Source organism: Drosophila busckii, chromosome X, assembly GCF_011750605.1.
Source record: "Drosophila busckii strain San Diego stock center, stock number 13000-0081.31 chromosome X, ASM1175060v1, whole genome shotgun sequence".
NCBI classification, from domain to species: domain Eukaryota; kingdom Metazoa; phylum Arthropoda; class Insecta; order Diptera; family Drosophilidae; genus Drosophila; species Drosophila busckii.
In genome coordinates this window covers 18,205,050-18,222,146 of record NC_046608.1, presented here as the reverse complement: position 1 = coordinate 18,222,146, position 17,097 = coordinate 18,205,050, and the positions used below count along the sequence as shown (strand labels likewise).

At 38.2% G+C, this 17,097-nt stretch overlaps 2 protein-coding genes and 1 long non-coding RNA gene across 3 annotated transcripts; 2 read left to right on the top strand and 1 right to left on the bottom strand.

Moving 5' to 3' along the window:
• Positions 1-2,549: 2,549 nt before the first annotated feature.
• LOC108606088 lies at positions 2,550-3,164 on the top strand. The gene is made up of 3 exons (XR_001915412.2): positions 2,550-2,826; positions 2,881-3,033; positions 3,098-3,164. It is a non-coding gene; the product is annotated as an uncharacterized LOC108606088 (long non-coding RNA).
• Positions 3,165-3,873: 709 nt separating this feature from the next.
• LOC108604992 (mucin-5AC) lies at positions 3,874-5,619 on the top strand. Its single transcript, XM_017994559.1, has 3 exons — positions 3,874-4,192; positions 4,253-4,423; positions 4,895-5,619. The coding sequence occupies exons 1-3, from the start codon at positions 3,874-3,876 to the stop codon at positions 5,617-5,619; spliced, it is 1,215 nt and encodes a 404-aa protein (XP_017850048.1).
• Positions 5,620-5,702: 83 nt separating this feature from the next.
• Positions 5,703-8,584, bottom strand: LOC108604991 (mucin-5AC). The gene is made up of 4 exons (XM_033294510.1): positions 8,389-8,584; positions 8,178-8,324; positions 6,459-8,119; positions 5,703-6,374 (listed from the first exon to the last, which is right to left on the bottom strand). Exons 1-4 carry the CDS (start codon positions 8,582-8,584, stop codon positions 5,703-5,705), a joined length of 2,676 nt encoding a protein of 891 aa, XP_033150401.1.
• Between the last annotated feature and the right edge of the window lie 8,513 nt (positions 8,585-17,097).

Below are 17,097 nucleotides of genomic sequence, written 5' to 3'. Positions count from 1 at the left end.
GCTGTTTGCCAAAACAAAACTAAACATGACATTAAAAGCAAATGCAGCATTGATTGATTTAGAACTTTAGTGCGACTGGAAGCAGTGAATTTATTTATGAAATTTTTACAATTCGGCAACAAAGCAAGCGTATGTTGCTAAATTAACTGGCATTTTTTGTGTGTAAACTAAAAACAATAAGCTTGTCTGATGACTCGCAGCATGTGAGGAACTCAACTGTGGGCAGCTGCTGCGTTGGATAGCGCGTCGCTGCTGCGTTGGCCTGGCAATCTTAATCCAAAGGAATAGAATGGGAAGTGTGCAACATGCATATGGACAGAAGAATATTAATTTTGAGCTCTGTAGCACTGACTGACTGCCCAGTGGAAATTCCATAGGTGCATATGAGCAGCTTTTTGCTTGTTTTATTACAAGCTACGAGCTTTGTAGCCTCTGTGGCTGTAAAGAAACCTTGGCAACAGCTTTTGATGCTAAACTGTATAGCTGGCTGACCATTCTGCATGTCAGCAATGTTTAAAATTTATTAGTGATTGTTGAGTTGCAGTTTTGTTTGTCAATTAAAATGCATTAGTTATAGAAGTGCTGCAATTGTTGCAATTTTTAGCCGTCGCCAACTAAAGTTTTGCTATGTCTGCAGTAGTTGCTGCCATTTTGTCTTTACATAGACATTTTGCAGACATTTTGCCATAATTTTGTACACGCCCACTTGTAAAACATAACATTCTATATACCTACAATGCTTGCCAATTCAAGGCTGGCTGCCAAACGTCGTGGTGTTTTCTTGACATATCGACGCAAGCGACTTTTTGCTTCAATTAGCAATAACAAAAAAATTTATAATACATAATGCAAAACGTAATATGCAAAGCTGCTGGCTGCGCCAATCAAATGCACGGCAGTCTCCTTTGCGTATACGCAATGTGCATAGAGTAAATAAATCAAACTGTAGAGTTTGCAACTTATGTGCGCTGCTCGCAATTAAAATAATATACAATTTGCTTAATAGTCTGCAACTGTGCGCAACGCTTGACCAAGCATCGAATATATATAGCTAAATCTGGGCGTAGCCTGTTGTCACCACAGCAATTTTAATGCCGTAAAGAAAATTCTCGCGGGATGCTGCCAAACCAAAAGCAATTTGTAAAGTGCAAGTAAACTGCAGCTGATTAAATTGCTCTGTAGCATTTGTAATGCAAATCTTGTCATAATTAACTAACTATTGCTATTTTAATGCTAGAGTGCAGCTAAGTCTAAGTTTTATTAGTTGATTGCAAGCATTTTTGCTAAATTAAGTTGCAATGCTTTTATATTGGATAGGGCGGCATAAGTTTGTGGTTTTTAGCTATTTTTGTATAACTATTTGATATATATGCAATAGAAGGCCTCAGTTGCTATGGTTTAGTTTAGCATCAAAAGCTGTTACCAAGGTTTCTTTACAGCCACAGAGGCTACAAAGCTTGTAGCTTGTAATAAAACAAGCATAAAGCTGCTCATATGCACCTATGGAATTTCCACTGGGCAGTCAGTCAGTGCTACAGAGCTCAAAATTAATATTCTTCTGTCCATATGCATGTTGCACACTTCCCATTCTATTCCTTTGGCGACCATCGGCAGGGTGCAATGCTTAAATAGAGTGATGGTTGAATGTGCAGTGTTGGGCAATAAAAAATGTATATACGATATAAAGATCGCAGCGCGTGCGCAACGCACCTTTGGGACAAAAGGATGCGTCGAGCGTACATAACATTCTATATACCACGCCCATTCAAGGCGCTGCGTTTGCGTTAAACAATGCAAGCCATTAGACACTAGAAAATTAGCAGCGATATTACCCAATGCGAAGACAATATGTTAGCTTTTGCTATTAATGAGCGGCAGATTTATCTATAGTGTGTATATATTGTTATTGAGTGAGAGGCATAAACGGAAAGTTGCGTTTAAAAGATAGTTAGCTGTTTAGCTTGTGTGAGTTATTTGCTTGTCAATGTTTCGTTTATGTTTAATTGCAGTTTGGTCAGCTGCAATATTAACAGTAAACTAAAACTAGTAGCGATGGCCTGATTAGTGTGATTATTTTATTATAGTTATAGAATTGAATATTGCATTGCTGCATCTATTAAATACAAGATGATAAGCCGAACTTCTTTTATTTTTGCCAATATTATGACTCTAAAAACAGCATTAGCCAAACATATTAGTTTTATAAACAATCAATTGACTATATAATTTGCATTATTACATAACTCTTTAACTGATTTATAGCAAAAGCAAAACCCAAAAGCTTTTCAGAGCTTTTCACCCCGGGCCAAAGCGCTGCAGAGCCTAAAGTTCAACAACGTACAAAACTTTTTGTAGAAAATTTCAAGTCAGCAGCAAAAGCCGAAAAACTTTTCATCTAGCATGCCTGGTGCCTAAAAATTTTTCAACATTTTCTCCAGCTCTATTTTCTCAGCCCCGAAAAGTTCAGTCTGCTTCCAGCTCACAGCTGGGAAACAGCTCTATATTTGGATAAAACAAAAATTCCAAAATATTTATATTTATTTTTTTTTTCGGCATAAAATTTCGTTACCCTAAAAAGTTTGGCTATTGTTTTCTTTTTTTTTTTTCGTTTTAAAGAATGAGCAACTAAAATATAAATGTAGCTGAAGCTAAGTTATACATAGGACCATTTCATCAAAACACATATAAAACACTAGTATGGATTTCATTGATGCCACATGATGTTGTACTATATAATGTAAAGACGCGCAGGTGGTACCACAATTCAAATTGTTGCCGTTAGCACCTGCAATGCCGTTAATAATTGTGTTCTTGATTCAAGTTACAGTGAGTATGCACTAATTTGATTACATTGATTATTTATGTGCTAGTGAAATACAGTTCGATGAATTAAAATTATGCGAATACACTCATGGATGTTTATTATGCCACCAAATATGGGAACTGGCAGGTGGTACCACCAGCATTGGATGCAGTTAGCGCCTGTCTCCCAGTTGTTAAAAATAATTGTATACCAGAACAATATATTTTGCAGTAAGTGTGCATTGCCGCCATATTAACTTTATATATATATATATATATATTTTTTATTGTTTAGATGTACGGTACCACGCCCATTCAAGGCGCTGCGTTTGCGTTAAACAAGGCAAGCCATGATCCCACGAATAAAACACGTAGAAATGGTAGCAGCATACCAAGCGAAGACAATGATTAATGTAGATAGGCTATAAATAAATGCAATAGGCACGCTATGTAAATAATGTAAAGATATGTAAGTAGGTACCAAATAAAGCCAAATAAAGCAGTGGTGAAACGGAATAATAAAGAAAAAATCAACTACGAAGTATATATATTATATACAATTTAAAAAAATGGTGGGATATAGATAAATGCGATGAAAAAAAAAAACGATGAGCCAATTCAAGGCTAGGACGCAACGCTCAACCTCAAATAGTGCAACAGTGAGTGAGCTGCGAAGTAGGTGTTGAAGAAAGTGGAAGCGGTAACCTGTGCAGGGACAGGAAGAGGCTGCTGAATGTTAGAGAATGTTGATATAAGTGGCGAGCAGTCATGGAGTAAAGGAACAGTAGGCTGTAAGTGGTGAATGGCAAACTTAAATCAAGCAGGCGCCATAGACAATGAATAATGATATAGTAATAATAATCCAGCATGATAGGCTAAGCGTCGCTGAATTAATGAATTCCAACTGATGTATCATAAATCACGGGGATAATGCAATGCAATAGCTGGTCATGATGGCAAAGAATGGTGTGGAAGGGCAACAGACTCACGCGTCTGCTGGCGCTGTAACTGATTAAGACTATATATAGACGAAAAGCTGCAGCAGCAGCTTAAGTTCAAGTCACTGGCATAATGCGAGCGATGAAGCTGCAAAAACTTGTGCTCTGGGCGCAATTGCTAAGCCTGGCAATCGCCGAAGATCCTTGGCAATATAATAATCCGCACTATGCAAATGCACAGTATGTGAAAATGCTAACAGGCAATAACAACAAGGAGCAGGAGGCTCCTGCATTGGGCAACTTGCAATATCAATATGTGGACTATCAACCGAATTGCCGCGCTGGCGTCGGGGAACCCGTTTGTGCTACAGATGGCAAAACTTTTCACTATTTTGAAAATGATTGCAAGCTGGAGGCGCATAATATGAAATTACTTTTTCAATATGGTCACGGTAAGTGAGGCTAAGTGCAATGTGAATAAACATAGCTCAAGTCAAGCGTTTTTGCATTAGAACTTGAACCCACCGAAATGGAACGTTGTTTGCCCAACTGTGAAAACATCAAATGCACCACCCACTATGAGCCCGTGTGTGCTGCCGCTGTGGATGGCCAACAGCAGGGTCAGGGCATTACTTTTGGCAATGAGTGTGAAGTGCAGCGACGTCAATGTGTCACCCAACAGAGTAAGCAATCAAAAACTTATTTAATTATGCGCTGAAAACACAATTTGCATAGCAAAGTTTTATGCTAAAAAGTCGAAAATCATTTAGTAATGATTTTTATATTAATCAAGTCTGTTTGATAATCAATAATCTACGCTTTACTTGTAACAACTTGCATATCATTTAAATTCATTGCATAACAATTTCAATTTAATTATTTTTATTTTAATCAAATCGGTTTGATAATCAATAATCTACGCTTTAGTTGATACAACTTGCATATAATTTAAATTTATTTTATTTCAATTTGTTGCATAAAAATTGCAATTTAATTATTTTTATTTTAATCAAATCTGTTTGATCTACGCTTTAGTTGAAACAACTTGCATATAATTTAAATGAAATTATTACTGTATGTATCAAAGCAGCGCTTTTAATTTAAGCTAAGCTACTATTTTTTATATAATAATATAATCTACGCTCTTTTTAAAGCTTTTCACATACTCAACAAGGGCATTTGTCAGCCGAGCAAACAAAAGAGGAAATCAAGACGCAAGAGCAAAGGTAAACGCAAGCTGCGACGCAAGTCAAGCAAAACCACAAGCACCAGCACCACCAGCACCACAACCACCGAAATGCCTATCGAATCACACTTCTATGATACGCTAACCACAACGTCAACCACAAGCGCCACACCAGCAAGTCATATGCCAATGCAATTTCGACAATATTTGGGCTTAGCTAATTCGGATGTTTCAGTTTCTAGAGCTGTCAATGCCTATAGCGTATATAATATAGACGATGTTGGGCTTAATTATGGTGCCATAACCGATTCAAGTTTGTCCCTATATTTGCCTGGCATAGGCACAGTTACAGATACACCACCCAGCACCACCAGCACCACAACAACAACGACGACAACAACAACAACACCAAAGCCTAGCACCACAACAGTTGAAAATGAAGTTAAATACTTCTATATGCCATTTACAAAACCAACTAGCACCAGCACTAGCAGCACCACCTCCACCAGCACCACCAACGCCACGCCTACTACAACAGCCATAGCCACAACAGATGCAACCACAACAGCACTGGAGTTAGAGACAACCACACTGGCTACAATTTTCAAGCCGCAGGCATTGGCTGCACCACAAATTGCACAAAATGCCACCGCCACTAAATCAACCACTGAGTCCATAAAAAGCGCAAGCTAAACATTAAACAAATTGAATTAAACATTCGCATTTTAGTCTTTTATTTTTGTTATTCTTATGTTAGCATCGAAATTTATATTAGTTCAGTTCTCGTTAATTATCTCAACTTCTTTGCCAGCGCCTTTGCCCATGAATATAAAGACATATGTGGGATTTGGACTGCCATTCTTAATCCTAACTATGGGCACATCATCCTTCTCAGCTACCCTAACAATCGTCTGATTGCCAGCAGGCTTAATTGTAGAGTTTGCTGAAGCTTCCGTCGTCGTCGTCGAAGCTACGGTTGTTGTCTCGACTGCAGCGGTTGTTGTCTGGACTGCACTACTTGGGGTAGTTGAAGAACTTTTGGATGTTGGAGTAGTAGAGGAATTCGCTGCTGCCGCCTGGTTTAGACTTTGAGCTCTGGCAGCTGCTGGTGGCGAACTCTCCGTAGAATTGGGGGAGCTGCGGTTTGTTGACTCTGCAAGAATAAACTGGGGTGTGTTTGGAGAGGAATGGGAGTAAGGGTATTGGAGGGAATTCGTTTGCTGCTGGTCTGGTTTGACTCTGAACTCTGGCAGCTTGGCGGTGGCGAATTCCGCCGTGAATTGGCGGGAGCTGCGGTGTGACTTCTGAGAATAACTGAGGGTGGTTGGAGAGGAATTTGAGTAAGGAGTAGTAGAGGAATTCGCTGCTGCTGCCTGCTTAGACTCTGGACTCTGGCGGCTGCTGGTGGCGAACTCTCCGTAGAATTGGCTGGAGCAGCAGTTGTTGTTCTGAAAATAAAAATGTTATACAAAATTTCCATGTTTGGTATTAGTGGAGGAATTCGTTGCTGCTGCCTCGTTTAGACTCTGAACTCTGGCAGCTGCTGGTGGCGAACTCTCCGTAGAATTGGCGGGAGCTGCGGTTGTTGACTCTGAAGAATAACTGAGGGTGGTTGGAGAGGAATTTGAGTAAGGAGTAGTAGAGGAATTCGTTGCTGCTGTCTGGTTTAGACTTTGGACTCTGGCGGCTGCTGGTGACGAACTCTCTGTAGAATTGGGTAGAGCAGCAGTTGTTGACTCTGAAGAATAACTGGGGGTGGTTGGAGAGGAATTGGAGCTGTAGCTAGGAGTAGTAGAGGAATTCGCTGCTGCTGCCTCGTTTAGACTCTGAACTCTGGCAGCTGCTGGTGGCGAACTCTCCGTAGAATTGGCGGGAGCTGCGGTTGTTGACTCTGAAGAATAACTGAGGGTGGTTGGAGAGGAATTTGAGTAAGGAGTAGTGGAGGAATTCGTTGCTGCTGCCTGGCTTAGACTCTGGACTCTGGCGGCTGCTGGTGGCGAACTCTCCGTAGAATTGGCGGGAGCTGCGGTTGTTGACTCTGAAGAATAACTGGGGGTGGTTGGAGAGGAATTGGAGTAAGGAGTAGTAGAGGAATTCGTTGCTGCTGTCTGGTTTAAACTCTGAACTCTGGCAGCTGCTGGTGGCGAACTCTCCGTAGAATTGGCGGGAGCTGCGGTTGTTGACTCTGAAGAATAACTGGGGGTGGTTGGAGAGGAATTGGAGCTGTAGCTAGGAGTAGTGGAGGAATTCGTTGCTGCTGTCTCGCTTAGACTCTGAACTCTGGCAGCTGCTGGTGGCGAACTCTCCGTAGAATTGGCGGGAGCTGCGGTTGTTGACTCTGAAGAATAACTGAGGGTGGTTGGAGAGGAATTTGAGTAAGGAGTAGTGGAGGAATTCGTTGCTGCTGCCTGGCTTAGACTCTGGACTCTGGCGGCTGCTGGTGGCGAACTCTCCGTAGAATTGGCGGGAGCTGCGGTTGTTGACTCTGAAGAATAACTGGGGGTGGTTGGAGAGGAATTGGAGCTGTAGCTAGGAGTAGTAGAGGAATTCGTTGCTGCTGTCTCGCTTAGACTCTGAAGTCTGGCAGCTGCTGGTGGCGAACTCTCCGTAGAATTGGCGGGAGCTGCGGTTGTTGACTCTGAAGAATAACTGGGGGTGGTTGGAGAGGAATTTGAGTAAGGAGTAGTGGAGGAATTCGCTGTTGCTGTCTGGCTTAGACTCTGGACTCTTGCAGCTGCTGGCGCTTCACTCGCTGGTGATGAGCTCTCTGTAGAATTGTCAGGAGCAGCGGTCGTTGCTGGATAACTGGCTGGTGTCGTAGTTGAATTTGAGCTACTAGCAGTAGGCTGAGATTCAAATGCCTTGCGTAGACTTTGTATTCTCTGAGCATCAGCAGCATTTGTGGTTGGAGCCGATGTAGTCGTTGTGGCTGCTGTAGTGCTAAAGACAGTGCTGGATTCCGTGGGCAACTGAGCTCTACGAATGGGCGGATAGTATGGAGATAGCTGTGGTGGAGGATAGGCTGGATAGCCATAAGCAGCAGGCGCATAAGGAGAATAAGGCGAAAAGGCAGCAGGATAGCCATAAGGTGAGGATGGAGGTGGATAATTTGAAGCACCAAATGGACCATAGATGGCTTCCGGATGTGGCGCATGTTGACCGACGCAGGCATCACTATGCACATACTCCCAGGCTGTGGAAGAAACGAATGTTGCAAGTGTGGCAATGACTTGAGCCTAAGCAATACTTACGTTCGCCTGTTTGGCAGCTAAACTTGAGATACTCGCATTGATTGTTGAACGTCTTTTGCACATTGCCCAGCTGCGCACAAATGGGATTGCAATTGAATGGACACTTGATGGGACAGTCACAGCTACCTTCATAGATAATGTGCCAGTCTGAAAAAGAGAAGCGAACAAATGAGTTTCAAGTTAAACAATCAACTGTAGCAGATCAACTTACATGCGCCCGTTTGACAACTATGGCGTTGCACCTCACAGCTATTGGCGAAGGTCAGGGTAAGCGTTGTGCCCGGCACCTGGGCACATACCTCACTTACTTTGCTCGAGCACTTGATATAGTCACAAGTGGAGCCATAGCCTTGACTCCAGCCAGCTGAGAACAGACTCGCTATACAAAGTATATAGAAAGCAAACATTGCGCCAAATTGAGTTGAGACTTACTATAGCTTAGCCTTGGCCAGGCTGCGCTTTTTATACCAAAAAAAAAAAAAAAAACCCCGACAGCGAACCCCCGATGAGTCGCTCGTGCTCTCATATCATCGTAATGTCTACGTGCCTAGCGCAACTTTTAAATATATCAAGCATTACTTTGCTTAAACTAGACAGCAACAGCTCTTCATTTTTTTGCAAGCTTACGAAATTTTTTTTTTTATGCTTGTTATCACATTTATTCGTGTTAAATGCATGGGAAATTTCATGAATTAAATTTCTTTGGCATTATGCATGTTGCGTTGTGAGTAATTGCGTTGTCAATAAAAAATTGTTAATTATATATATAATAATGATAAATAAATGTCAAGGTCGGCGTTTTATCAAGCGCATATAAAAAATTGCAAGCTTAGTAATTTTTGTTTGTAGCTTTGCTTAAGTTATTGCACGCTTGATATTTTTATATAAAAATTCCACACATGTGTTAAATATTTATTTTAAATATTTATTTATTTTTCTAAGAAATTTATAGTAATGTAAAATGAATTTTTATACATTTCAGGCTAAGTTTTTGCTTAAAAATTGTAACATATATTGTTTTAGATTTAAATTATGACTTTTTAATTAATTTTAAATTTATTTATTTATTTTAACGTCTACGATAAGCATTCCAATTGGCTGGCACTGCTGCTGCAGCATAAACTGGCGATGATATTTCACCATCACTTCTAGCATAAGCAAAACTATAGGCATAGCCATAAGGTTTATATGTATAGGGCTTTGGTGTATAGGGTCTATATGTATATGGCTTATAGGCTGTTGCTGGTCTGGCTGTTGTCTCTACGCTCGCTGTATTATCCAAGAGACAGCCATAGAATTTGAGCGGTGCTACAGCACCTTGGAAACTCAACTCTAATAAAGTTACCTCATCGCAGTTCTTTGCACCAGTTGCTGCGTTAATTGCTTGGGAGGCCAATGCGAGGTTCAATGTGCGACCGCTGGGCAGTGTAAAGTTAAGCGAAACCAAGTTGGCCTAACAAAAAATATCATTTAAGTTATAATTATTTTTAAATTGTTTATAATTAAGCTACTTACCGCAATAGCTGATGTAATTGCAGCAGTTGTTGTTGTAGTTGATTCTGTTGTTGTTGTTACAGGTGTTGGTGTTGTTGTTGGTGGAGTTCTGAGCGTAGTTGTTGGCGTTGTTAATTGAACAGTTGCGTTTGTTGTAGAAAAGTCTGAAGTTGTTGAATTTACATTAGGCACTGGAGTTGTAATCGTTGAATTTATATTAACGGCTGCTGTAGTTGAACTTATTGTAGCTGCTGTAGTAGACACTATGCTTGGTGCTGTGGTCGTAGCATTGCTAGGTAATGCTGAACTAATTATAATAGATTGTGTGGTCGAACTATTATTGGGCAATGCTGTAGTAACAGCTGTAGCTTGTGTAGTTGAATTGCCTGTTGGCAATGTAGAATTACCTATAGTTACTGTTGTAGATCTAACAGTTGTTGTTGCTGTTGATATTGTTGCTGCTGTTGTGGATGTGAATGTTGTGCTGTTACTATTTATTGCTACTGTAGTAGTTTCTGTAGAAGCTGGTACAGTTACTGACGTCGTATTGCCAGTAGAAATTGTTGTAGCAACTGTTGTGGATGCTGTCGTTGAACTAGAACTCGTCCCTGTTGTTGTTGTATTACTTGGAGTTGTAGAAATGTTAGTTGGTGACGCTGTAGAGCGAGATATAGTTGCAGTTGTCGAATTATTTTGCATAGTAGTTGCTGTTGAATTACTAGTCACTATTGTTGAGCTGGCTGTTGATGTTGTTGAAACTGTTGTTGGTGTAGTAGTTGTTGAGAAAACTGTTGTAGAAGTAACTGCTGTGGTGGAAGCAGCTGCAGTGGGCGTAGCAGTGGTGCTCGTAATTGTTGTGGGTGAAGTTGTAGTAGGTGCTGTTGTTGTTGACATAGTTGTTATTGGTGGAGTTGTAGTTGGTGAAGTGGTTGTAGGTGATGTGGTATTTGGTGAAGTGGTAGTTGGTGAAGATGTAGTGGATTGAGTAGTTGGCATAGTTGTAGTTGGCGTAGTTCTTATTGGTGATGTTGTAGTTGAAAAAGTTGTTGTTGAAGTGGTAGTTGGAGTAATTATAGTTGTTGATGAAGTAGTAGTTGGAGAAGTTGAAGTAGGTGAGGTTGTAGTTGGTGGAGCTGTAGTTGATGAAGCTGTAGTTGGAGTAGCTATAGTTGTTGGTGAAGTAGTAGTTGGTGAAGCTGTAGTTGGTGAAGCTGTAGGAGAAGTTGTAGTAGCTAAAGTTGTAGTTGGTATCGTTGTAGTTGGAGAAGTTGTAGTTGGTGAAGTAGTAGTTGGAGAAGTTATAGTAGATGATACTGTAGTAGGTGAAGTTGTAGTAGGTGAAGTTGTAGTTGGTGTTGTTGTAGTTGGCGCAGCTGTAGTCGATGTCGTTGTAGTTGGAGTAGCTGTCACTGGAGCAGATGTTACTGGAGCACTTGTTGTTGATACAGAAGTCGGATATATATACGTTGTTGTTGTTCGAGTAGTTGCTGGTGCATTAGTTGGATATATATACGTTGGCTTTCGATTCGTTTGTGGTGCATAAGTCGGCGATATATAAGTTGGTGGTCGAGTAGTGGGTGGTCTATAAAGATATTCTCTCATGCCAGCATAGCGATTGTAGCTTCTAGGACTCTCCGGTCTAGGATTCATATAGCCCACATGTGCATACGAACGTTGTGTGTTGTACTGAGGATAAGGATTATAAGGCGCAGCATAAGAAGTAGAGGCTGCCAGTTCACCATAGCCGTAAGGTGTTTGATAGTCAGGCGCATAGTAGGGCAAGTCATAGGAATAGGGCTCCGTTTGCAGACAATGATGAAGCTCGGCTTGCACAAGTTCTAAAAAAAACATAAAAGTAAAATCTATGTAAATGCTAAAAATTGCTAAAAGCTCACCACACTGTCCAGCAAAAATGAGCTGCAAGTTATGCGAATTTAGAGCACAGGCACTTGCATATAAGCGATAGCAATAGCCATTGGTGGCGCAGACGGCAGGACCACAGGATCTATAGTTGGACGGCGGTGGATTCTCATAATCCAGACAGCGTTGCGCTTGAGCTGGCAACCAACTTGCAGTTAGGGCTAGCAAAATGAATATTGTGCACATGTTAAAAACGATGCTGGCAAACTAATATGCCTAAACGCCAGAGCAACCAATGCTTATATATGAACGAAGAAATCTTCTCAAGACGCCGCCGCCAACGATTTATCTAATTGTCTGCCCATTTACGTGCCCTGCGCTACGGCGACGCGACGACTGTAAGCTTAAACGCCAGCTTACCCAAGCTATTGATTATTAATGCAGTCTTCGGCTTGCAGACACACGCAACAACACGCAGGCTTTTGTTCTCAATGGCAAACAAAGAGCTGAGCAGTGATATAAAAATACAAAAGCCAAGCCACAGCTATAAGCGGTTGCTGCTTAAGAGCTACAGTTCAGCGAGTTACAAATAAATAGAAAAACAAATTTTGTTTTCAATTTGAAGTATTTTTAATATGCTCAAATTTTTATTTTATTTTTCATTTAATTGCAGCGTTGGCTGCATAGCAATTCAAATTGAAGCGCGCTATACTTTTGCACTGCTTGACTATTATGCACTGCTTGACTATTATGCACTGCTTGCTAAGCACTTAGCCAAATATTCTGTGTTGTTCGCAGCAAAGCCAAAGCCAATAAACTCTTTCAAATGCTTTTGCTGATTAAAGTTACACAATAGAACGTGACAGTTAACGGTAAACATTTTTTTATAAACAATTACAGTTGCGTGCGTGTCTCTAAGTAATATTTTATTGCTGTAGCTGGTTTGTAATAACAAACATAATATTTAGCTCATTAAAATTGATAAAAAATATATAAAAAAAATTATTAAGAATCTTTTAAAAAGAAAAACAACAAAAATTGTAGCAAAATGAATTTCTTAACTTTGCGCTTCTGCCTGTTTGAAAAAAACAAGCAAAATGTTTGGCTAATTGTAAACAATAAATTTTGTATATTGAAACATTTGTCTATATTTGTTTTTGTTTAGTGTAGCCAAGCAGGCTGCTCGGCGCGTATAACAGTTATTTGCACTGCTTGCTTTATGCGGTGCGGCAGGATAAAGCAGTTGCGCATATATTTTCATTTCATTTGGCAGCTGGAAGCTGCAGCGAGCAGTCCTCGCTACGCTTCAACTAGCAACAGTTAAATTTATAAATATTGTAAAATTGCTGTTGTTTTCGTAAAATCATTTTTGTTTAAACTGTGAACTTTTGGCGCCAACTAAACAAAAGTATATTAACCTCAAGCAAAGTTTTTTTTTTTGTGTAAACAACAAAAAAAAAAAAAATTTTTGCGCTAAACGTGAGCAAAGTGCAGATGGCCCCAAGCAAGGTGAGCGAAGAAAAACTTAAATAAATATTTTTCGGTTTTTGCACACACACACATTTGTGTATAAATAGTTAATGCTTGGCTTTATGGCGGCGTTTGCCTAAAAAGAGAATTACATATCTAAAATAAATCTTGCTTTAAATGCAGGAAATTTCATTGCCGTGCCGTGGCGTTAGATTTTACAATTTCCGGTTCAGCTTGTATCACAAATGTTATTTTTTTTTTTTTTTTGCAATGCAAATACGTCAATGCATTTATGATTTATTCAGTGGATGGCGACTGCTTTTTTTTCTATAAAAAAAATGCTGTGGCTGCTTGTGTGTTGTAGGCTTGAAAGTAGTATTTTTTTTATTGCGTATACGCAATGTTGACCCAAGCTGTTCAGCATGCGGTTGCTGATTCGATTAGCTTACAGTGTTACTCCCCGCAGCGCCTCTCTCTCTCTCGCTTAAATATTGTCTCATTATGCCAGCGGGCATACGAAAGCGCACAAAACAAATATTTCTTGCTACACCACCCCACCGCAGCCACCCCAACCCACTTGTCGTAGTTCTATTACGTGCTGCAGGCAAACATCTTGTAATTGTGTAAGGCTTATGGCTCAACAGTGACACTTTCTATATTACATATATGTATGCAGGGCGGGTCTAGTCTGTTAGCCTTTGTCTCTCATCAGTGCTGCAGGTAAATTCAATATTCAATTTACTTGCTACACAGACGAAAACAACAAGTTAATAGCATTTAAATAAATAAAAATAAACTGCAAGTATATTGCAACTCAAAGCAATGAATTATAAATGCCCAATATATCTAAGCTATATTAAAAATCTATAATTTATAATTAGAGAACTAAAATTATTTATACAAATTGCAGCATTTAAGTTTTAGCTTATAGCCAATTCAATTTTATATTAATTAAATTAACTAAAGCGTACAACTAATTTTTAAAATACTAGCTTAAATATTATATTATTAAATTGCCTATGATTTGATGCATTTAAATTTAATATTATAACATTTACTTTCTTCATTACTTTATTAACTATTTGTAAACTACTTGCATAATTTTATTAATACAGCTTTGTTGCTCATATATTGCTCTAATTTATTTTTATTACTTATTTAATTTATTGATTTGCAACATTTTATTTGCCAAGTGCATTGCTCTTTTGCTCTTATTTGCTTCAAGTGACAACAAAACAAAATCAATTTGTCACTTTGGCTGCAGACAATCGTTTTATTGTTGCAAATCAAACGCATATATCTATTATATAGCCATAGTATAGACCATTTCAATTTCAATTCAATATGCTGACAAATGATTTGCTGCTGTTTTTTTTTCGTTTGCCCACACACGTGTCGCAGCCCAAATGACAAAGTTAAACTGACACTGCTCATTAAAATGTTGTGTGCAAACAAACACAAACACATGCAAACATTTGCTTAGTCAACACACACACACACACATACATAGCAAAAGAAAATAGGCAACGCAACAGGTTGTTAAAGCGTAAAGCTAAAGGAGCTGCCTAATTGGTAAACGACACGAAAATTGCGTATACGAAAATAGAAGCTGTGTGTAATTACACTGTGCTACATGCTGCTAGTACAGCAAAATTGCTTTGCTCTCTCTCTCTCTCTCTCTCTCTCTCTCTCTTTCTTTCTTTCGCTTGCTGTTTGTTTAAAAGAAAACAAGTAAAGTAAACTGCACTTCAGTTGCGAACATAAATAAATAAATATCTTTATTGAAATAAAACCTAAACTAAACCACTCAAAATATCTTTACACTACACTAGAGCTCAAGAGCAGAAAATCCATTTTGTTTGGTTGCCCAGACAACAAATTTGACAGGCTATATATATTATATACTGTAGAATATCTAACAGTGTTGCCACTAAAAACAAAGCTTAGTCTTAAAGAAGCCAAAAACAGATCAAATTATATATTTGCTATTTTAGTTGATTTGTTACCTTAAAAGATTTTTTTAGCTTAAATTTGTTATCAATAAATATGCTCATTAAATTCTATAATATTAAAATAATAAAATATTATTTATATCAAACTAAAATCTTGTTGAAATTGCAAATCAATATAAAAAAAAAAAATAAAATAAAAGAAGTCTAAAAATAAGTTTATGCAACTAAAAGAAAAAGGTTGGAAAAGTAGCAAATTTCTACCGACTACAGCCATTTTGTTGGCTACAAATCTAGCCATAATTCAGACAAAGCGACAACACTGACACTACATAAACTTTATAGTAGCCCACAACTGTTTGCTGTTTGAGTTAGTTTGCTACTTACAGCAGCTTCTCATAGCTTCTACTTTAATAGCATAATTTGTAGCAAGTGCAATTGTTGCTACAGCCGCAGCTTAGGCGCATGCTAAAAAAAAAATATATATATATATATATATGTTTATGCATTAAAAAAATGAAGAACAAACAGCAACAAAAAAGAAACTGCTCAGCAGCCTAAAAAAATGGACACTGGATTGAATTTCATGACAACAACAGTTGTGCATTTTACATTAGCACAACAACAAGAAAGTTATGTTTTTTTTTTATTTCGGTAATTGTGAGCTTCATGTATATATAATTTTGTTACGTTCAACTTGCCGCCCACTGTATGAGCTGTCAAAGTTGCTGCCTTTTGATTAATTTAGCATATTATGCCGCATTACAACAGTAAACACACACACGCGCTGTGTGTGTGTGTGTAACATTTGCTTAGCTTATAATAAATTAAAGTGGAACTGTCAGCCAATTGAAGTGCTGAACAGTTGCCGCTTAGCCCTAAGCTATCTACAATTTTTATTTATAATTACTCAAGTACTTAGTCTAATTACGTAGCTAATTGGTATAAGTACTAATAAGTTGAAGTTAGGCGCATTAAATTCTAGGCGATTGGCAATTAGTTCCGTTGTTAAAAAAAAAAATTACACACAATTAGTAAATGAGCTAAGCTTAAAACTTGTATTGCAGTTAATTGGCTTATAAGTATTTAATACTTAATTAAATAAATATTTTTATTATATTTTAATTAGCTTAACTAAGTAGCAGCAGCAATAAATTGACTTTTCAAAATTATAATAAATAATACTTGAAAACAAAATAACAAATCAAATAAAAAAACATAGTTTTAAATACTTTTAAATTTAATTTTAAATATTTTTTGTAATTTTTTTCGTTTATCGTCGACTGTTTATAATAAACATTAAATAAATAAATAACAATTAAATGCTAATAAACATATAATTAGTAAATAAAAATTAATTATTTGCTATACTTATAAAAAGCGCAGCTAAAGCAATAAATACAATAAAATCAAACATATTATAATAATAATAAAAAATGTAATTACAAAGTAATTAGTTAATTAGCTTAATTGCTATGTTGTTAAGCGCACATTTTTGCTTTAACTCATTTATAAAAAGTTGCTTAGCATATTTATGCAATTTGCCAATGTAATTATGCAGTAATTAACTTAACGCTTGTGCCTAACAATTAAAAACCAATTAATATACAAATGCTACCTGATATTTGGCATATGCTGGCATCAAGTAAATCAATCTCGAGCGCGCTGGCAATTTAAATTCACAATGAGTACTCACATGCTGTTTATGCTACTTCTGCTCGTAAACAAAATTTCCAATGCATGAGCAGGCGAGCGAGCAGCTCTCCATGCTCGACTCGTAGACAATAAGGCAGCAATTTAGAGCCAGCAGCTGGCGTCAATTGATGTGAGCAAGTTCAGCAAACATGGCTAAATCTATAAGAATAATAATAATAAACACATTGTTGTTTGCTCGCATTTTAGATTAATGCTGATTTCGTTGATTGTGGCGAGCGCGTCTGTTAATTATAAACAATACGTGGCGGCGTATACGCAATATTTTAAGCCCATTTTACGACCATAAATATCAATGAAATCAAATTTGAGCGCACACGCCCACACGCTTTACATTGATTTATGTTTTGGGCCTACCGAAAAAAAAAAATACAACAAGCCTCAAAGAATTTAAATCAAATATTTGCAAGCATAAAGCGCCACTTCAATTTGCC

Bases quoted from the DNA above. Each gene is read 5' to 3' on its own strand.
- LOC108604992 (XM_017994559.1), top strand. From the start codon at position 3,874: ATGCGAGCGATGAAGCTGCAAAAACTTGTGCTCTGGGCGCAATTGCTA. The intron at 4,193-4,252 runs GTAAGTGAGGCT...TTTTTGCATTAG, and splicing joins ACTTTTTCAATATGGTCACG to AACTTGAACCCACCGAAATG. The intron at 4,424-4,894 runs GTAAGCAATCAA...CTCTTTTTAAAG, and splicing joins TCAATGTGTCACCCAACAGA to CTTTTCACATACTCAACAAG.
- LOC108604991 (XM_033294510.1), bottom strand. From the start codon at position 8,584: ATGTTTGCTTTCTATATACTTTGTATAGCGAGTCTGTTCTCAGCTGGC. The intron at 8,325-8,388 runs GTAAGTTGATCT...TCTCTTTTTCAG, and splicing joins TAGTTGTCAAACGGGCGCAT to ACTGGCACATTATCTATGAA. The intron at 8,120-8,177 runs GTAAGTATTGCT...TTTCTTCCACAG, and splicing joins TAGCTGCCAAACAGGCGAAC to CCTGGGAGTATGTGCATAGT.